Below are 6630 nucleotides of genomic sequence, written 5' to 3' on the forward strand. Positions count from 1 at the left end.
GGGCGAGGGGGGGAGTGATGGGGTCGGGCGAGGGTGGGAGTGATGGGGTCGGGCGAGGGTGGGAGTGATGGGGTCGGGCGAGGGTGGGAGTGATGGGGTCGGGCGAGGGTGGGAGTGATGGGGTCGGGCGAGGGTGGGAGTGATGGGGTCGGGCGAGGGTGGGAGTGATGGGGTCGGGCGGGGGGGGTGGGGTCGGGCGAGGGTGGGAGTGATGGGGTCGGGCGAGGGTGGGAGTGATGGGGTCGGGCGAGGGTGGGAGTGATGGGGTCGGGCGAGGGGGGGAGTGATGGGGTCGGGCGGGTGGGAGTGATGGGGTCGGGCGAGGGTGGGAGTGATGGGGTCGGGCGAGGGTGGGAGTGATGGGGTCGGGCGAGGGTGGGAGTGATGGGGTCGGGCGAGGGTGGGAGTGATGGGGTCGGGCGAGGGTGGGAGTGATGGGGTCGGGCGAGGGTGGGAGTGATGGGGTCACTGGTGCATGAGAGTACACGAGCTGCAGAGTTTTGGATGATCTGCAGTTTGTGAAGGGAAGAGTTGGGAAGGCCGATGAGGAGGGAGTTCCTGTAATCGAGCCTTGATGTGACGAATGTGTGGGTTAGGGTTTGGGGGCCTGAGGGGTGAGACAGTGGCGGAGTCTGGCAATGCTGCGGAGGTGGTGGTCGGCAGTGCCGGTCATGGCGCGGATGTGGACAGTTCAGGGTCAAACAAGATACCCAGGTTCCTGACCGGTTTAGTGAGTTTTGAGTGTGCAGCTGATGCTGAGAGCACCTGAGGTGCGGATGCGCTGGCGTGAGCCAATCAGGAGGGCCTCGGTCTTGTTGACGTTGAGTTGGAGAAAGTTGCCCCCCGTCCAGGACTTGATGTCGGACAGGCAGTCGGTCAGGACACCAGTAATCCTTGAGTTGAGGGTGGAGGCAGAGAGATAGAGTTGGGTGTCATCCGCAACCATGTGGAAATTTACCCCATGTCTGTGGATGATGTCACCAAGGGGGAGCATGTGGAGGGTGAAGAGGAGGGGACAGAGCCCTGAGGAACACCGCACGAGACTGTGGGGGGTGCTGGAGGACAAGCCATTTGCCGTGACGAAGTGGAGGTGGTGTGAAAGGTAGGACCTGAACCAGTCAAGGACGGAACCTTGAAGGTTGAAATGCTGTACACTGTCCAGCGCCTCCCAACGTGAAAAGCGCTATACAAATGTAATCTTGTTGTTGTTGTTGTTGAGGTGGTGGAGGAGGTCCACTGTGTCAAAGGCAGCAGAGAGGTCGAGGGGGACGAGGAGGCAGAGGGAGCCCTGGTCACACTTGGTCAGGATGTCGTTTGTGACCTTGACAGAGCAGTTTCGGTGCTGTGGACAATTGGAAGGGTTCATGGAGGGAGAGGGAGGAGAGGAAAGAGCAAAGCTGGGAGGCAACGGCTCTCTCAAGGACCTTGGATAGGAAAGCTTAGTGGCTAGAGTACATTCTGGGTTTGATTCATGGGCAGGCCAAAAAGTTTTCTTACTCCACAAGCCACTGTTTACCCAGCAGTAAGTAGGAACCCGGTTGTCGATTGGTGGATCACTCTTCCAGCGGTAATAATCCCTTCAAAAATAAATAATAATGATAATAAAATGGTCACTCAATCCACGACTGTTTATGGGACGCTGCTGTGGGCAATTGGCTGCCGCGTTCCTCCCACAAAATTTACAGTCAATTCACTTTACAGTATATTCTGTGCAGCGCTTTGAGAAGTCTCGAAGATGTGATAACGCGCTGTATCAAATGCAGGGATTATTATTATATATTCAATGGGGAAGAATTCTGCCCAGTGCAGGCTGACCCCCATTTACAACTCGGTGATTTACGATCATAAAGTAATATAACAGGGTGTGCAAAGAACAAAGTCACCAGCCCGGGTTGTTTGGTCTTCACAGAAAGTTAGTTGATGTCTCAGTTGGCGAGTGCGCCTTGTTTAAAAGAATCAGAATGTTAAGCCGAGGTCCCGTCAGCCTACTCAAGTGGACTTTAAAGATCCCGCGGCCTAATTGCAAAAAGAAGGCTGTTTCTCTCTCCCAGTGTCCTGGCCAACAAATCGCCCGGGTAAAATTAGTCACTCGCTTCATGGCTGGGTCATTTGCTGTTGGCAAGTTGCTGCTAAATTTGCCTACAAAATATAGAAATGTAGAGTTGTTGCATTTGACAGAAGTTTCCTGGGAAGTGATTTTTATGGTATGCGCTTAGTAACAAATGTAAGCATTATTTTTATTTGTTCAGATGAAATTGGGAGGAGTATGTGCAGATAGGATTGTTGCCCTTATTACAGTTAATCTCTGCCTAGATTACTCCAGCTCTCTCCATCTGGTGCTACTATATACCCTCTTCCCCTTGCCCTTGCCCCCCCACTCCCAACCCCATAACTCCACTTTATCAATGTATATCATGCTGAGAGAACATCTCAAGGACCTTTACAAAGACCCGAGCAGGCGAAACGTTGGGCAAGTTTCCTTAACTCCACATACTCTTGTTTACCAAGCAGTGAGTAGGAACCTGGTTGTTGGTCAACTGGTGGATCGCTTTTCAGGGGCTAACAGTCCCTTCAAAATAAATAATTAAATAATAACATGGTCGCTCAATCCACGAGTATTTGTGAGACCCAGCTGTACACAATTGGCTGCCTCATTTTGCCCCCACAAAAACAGTCACTGCACTTTACCATATATTCTGTGAAGCGCTTTGAGACATCTCAATTATGTGATAAGGCCCTATATTAATATTATGAGTATATATGGTATATATTTTAAAGGTGTTAGACTAATGTAATTGTGTTGTTGTTGGATGCCAGAGCTGGTTGGGAGACAGGAATGATAAAGAGTTAATGTTGCAGTCAAATAGATATGTTTTTCGATGGGTTTTTGAAGATAGAGAAGGAGCGGCGAGGTGAAGGAATATCGGGGTCTTGTGCAGGAGAGGCTGTGTGGGCAATTCTGGATGATTTGACGTTTAAGTGGATGAAACAGCGGACAGAGAGCAGAGTGTCTGAGGTAACAAAGGTATCACTTCTTTACTCAGTAACTAACCTCACTCTCCTCCACCTTTGCAATGCACAGCCTCTTAGCTGAGTCTAATGATTATTTTACCCTTTCGCCATCTAATAGCTGCCACTAATAGCCTTTCACTGAAGTCTAATCTCAGCTAGCATTCGTACACAATAATAGTAATAATAATAATAGTAGTAATAATAATAATCCTTGCATTTGATATAGCCCACTTACAGTCGTAGATTGAGTGACCACATTTTTTTTTGAAAGGATTATTACCCCTGGAAAAGTGACTAACAGCTGGGTTCCGACTTACTCCTGGTAAACAGAGCCGTTTATGTGGAGTAAGGAAACTTGCCCAACATTTTGCCCTGCCCAGGAATCAAACCCAGGTCCTCTCGCTTGTGAGGCGAGTGCTCTCACCAATACGTTCCAATAGACATAAACTCACCTGTTCCAAAGTAGTTTGATCCAATGTAATATTAGTCAGTCTATTTGCTCAGTTGTAAACGCCTCATCACTATTTAGAAAGAAAAACTCCAGCAAAGAATGACACAAAAATCACAATAATAATCTCCAATTAGACAGCTCTGAAATGTTAAAAAAAGTGCTAATTTTCAGAGTGTTTTTAGCAGACAGCTCAGGATGGTTTGGCATTTGAGTGGGAATCAGACACGACTGATTTGAGAGAACTGTGTGATTGCCTTTTGGATTTTATTATCATAATAATCCTAGCATTTGATTTAGCGCCTCATCGCATCGTTGAGACGTCTCAAAGCGCTTCACAGAATACACTGTAAAATGGATTTCCTGGGTATTTTGTAGTCAAAAATTCTAGTGTAAAGTCAACATAGGTTATTGGCTCTGTTATCAATGAAAGTTGTTGGCACAGCATCCCTGTCACTGACTCCCCGGTCAACATAATAATAATAATAATCCTTGCATTTGATATAGTGCTTATATATATATATACACACACACATCATAAAGTGCTTCACAAATTATACTGTAAGGTGAATTGACTGTATATTTTGTGCTTCGCAAAACAAAAGATTCTCATCAACACGAGAGGAACACACCTGCAAACTACCTTTCAGTTTTTCTTAATTGATTCAAACAAAGAATTCCTTTGGTCAAATAATTTTGGTCACTGAATCCCACGGCTGTTTGTGGGCCACTGCTGTGCGCGGTCGGCTGCACGTTTCGCCCACAAAACACACACGTCCTCACCTCGCTCTGCGGTGTGTCCTGCGAAGTGCTTCAGAGACATCTTAAAGATGCGATAAGGCGCTGTGTCAGATGCGAGGGTTATTAGATACCGTCAATCACGCGGGAAGGTAAAAGGTGAGTCCCAGTGGGGCCGCAGATCAGCATCTCACACTGGCACTGCCCACACCCCACACTGTCCCCAGAACACTGACCCAAAATATATAGCACTTTTTGGGGAGAAATAACATTTCAAAGTAACTTCAGGTGGAACTCAGTCAATCCGATAGACCAGAGTTTGCAAATACAACAACAGAATGATATGTGTAGAGAGGGGAGACCCCCCCACACCCCCACCCCCACCCCCACACACAGTCACTGTGCCTCACCTTGAGGACCCCCCGGTCCTGGTTGGGGCTGATGTCTATCGCCTCTGCCCCGACCTCAGGCTGTGTCCGGACCTCCCTCTCGCCCACTGTCCGCTCTCGGCCACTGGTCATGTTCTCAGTCTCTCACAGAGGGACAGTTCCTCAGTTCCTCAGTCAGTGAGTGAGTGAGAGAGAGAGTGAGAGAGTGAGAGAGTGAGTGGCGTTCAGATCGCGTGTGGACCTCACTCTCTGCTCAGACCTCCTCTGGTGTTGGTTATCTGTCACAAGTACCGGCGCTCTGTTCCTCTTCTCTCAGGTTCCCCACAGAGAGAGAGAGAGAGAGAGAGCGGTCACTCGGTTTCTGGAGCGATGTCCAGATGTCGCATTTCATTGTACATTAAACACTACAACTCAACCAACACTGAGCACTCACTCTCTCACAGAGTCTCTCACTCACTCACTCTCTCACTCACAGAGTCACTCACTCACTCTCTCACAGAGTCACTCACTCACTCTCTCACTCACAGAGTCTCTCACTCTCTCACTCACTCAGAGTCACTCACTCTCTCACTCACTCTCTCACAGAGTCACTCACTCACTCTCTCACTCACAGAGTCACTCACTCACTCTCTCACTCACAGAGTCACTCACTCACTCTCTCACAGAGTCTCTCACTCACTCTCTCACTCACAGTCTCTCACTCTCTCTCTCACTCACAGAGTCTCTCACTCTCTCACTCACTCAGAGTCACTCACTCTCTCACTCACTCTCTCACAGAGTCACTCACTCTGTCTCTCACTCACTCACAGAGTCTCTCACTCTCTCTCACTCTCTCTCTCTCACTCACTCACTCACAGAGTCACTCACTCTGTCTCTCACTCACTCACAGAGTCTCTCACTCTCACTCACTCACAGAGTCTCTCACTCACTCACCTCACAGAGTCACTCACTCTCTCACTCACTCACAGAGTCTCTCACTCTCTCACTCACAGAGTCTCTCACTCTCTCTCTCACTCACTCACAGAGTCTCTCACTCACAGAGTCTCTCACTCACAGAGTCTCTCACTCACTCACAGAGTCACTCACTCTCTCACTCACAGAGTCACTCACTCACTCATTCACTCACAGAGTCACTCACTCACTCATTCACTCACAGAGTCACTCACTCATTCACTCACAGAGTCACTCACTCACTCAGAGTCACTCACTCACTCAGAGTCACTCACTCACTCTTTCACTCACTCGCTCTTTCACTCATTCATTCGCTCACTCAGACTCACTCACTCATTCACTCACTCAGACTCACTCACAGATTCACTCACTCACTTAGACTCACTGACACACAGACTCACTGACACACAGAGTCACTCACTCACAGAGTCACTCACTCACAGAGTCACTCACTCACAGAGTCACTCACTCACAGAGTCACTCACTCACAGAGTCACTCATTCACTCACTCTATCTCACTCATTCACTCACTCATTCACTCACTCACAGACTGACTCACTCATTCACTCACTCGCTTACAGATTCACTCACTCATTCACTCACTCACAGACTCACTCATTCACTGACTCACTCATACACTCACAGACTCACTCACACACAGACTCATTCACTCACTCACAGACTCATTCACTCACTCACAGACTCATTCACTCACTCACAGACTCACCCACTCACAGCCTCACTCGCTCACTCACACACAGACTCACTCACTCACAGACTCACTCGCTCAGTCACAGACTCACTCACTCATTCACTCACTCACAGTCACTTGCTCACAGACTCACTCACTCATTCACTCACTCACACTGTCACTCACTCACAGACTCACTCACTCATTCACTCACAATGTCACTCACTCACTCACAGACTCACTCATTCACTCACTCACAGACTCACTCATTCACTCACTCACAGACTCACTCATTCACTCACAGACTCACTCACTCACAGACTTACTCATTCACTCACTCACTGACTCACTCATTCACTCATAGACTCAATCACAGACTCACTCACTCACTCACTCATAGC

At 48.6% G+C, this 6630-nt stretch overlaps 1 protein-coding gene across 1 annotated transcript in view; it reads right to left on the bottom strand.

Moving 5' to 3' along the window:
- LOC103183892 (peptidyl-prolyl cis-trans isomerase FKBP5) overlaps positions 1-5026 on the bottom strand; it is a 41710-nt gene extending 36684 nt beyond the window's left edge. The window contains 1 exon segment of the mRNA XM_042342127.1: positions 4609-5026. Coding sequence (XP_042198061.1) covers positions 4609-4719 — 111 coding nt within the window. The 5' untranslated portion in view covers positions 4720-5026.
- Positions 5027-6630: the final 1604 nt, after the last annotated feature.

Source organism: Callorhinchus milii, unplaced genomic scaffold (assembly GCF_018977255.1).
Source record: "Callorhinchus milii isolate IMCB2004 unplaced genomic scaffold, IMCB_Cmil_1.0 Scaffold19, whole genome shotgun sequence".
Classification (NCBI taxonomy): domain Eukaryota; kingdom Metazoa; phylum Chordata; class Chondrichthyes; order Chimaeriformes; family Callorhinchidae; genus Callorhinchus; species Callorhinchus milii.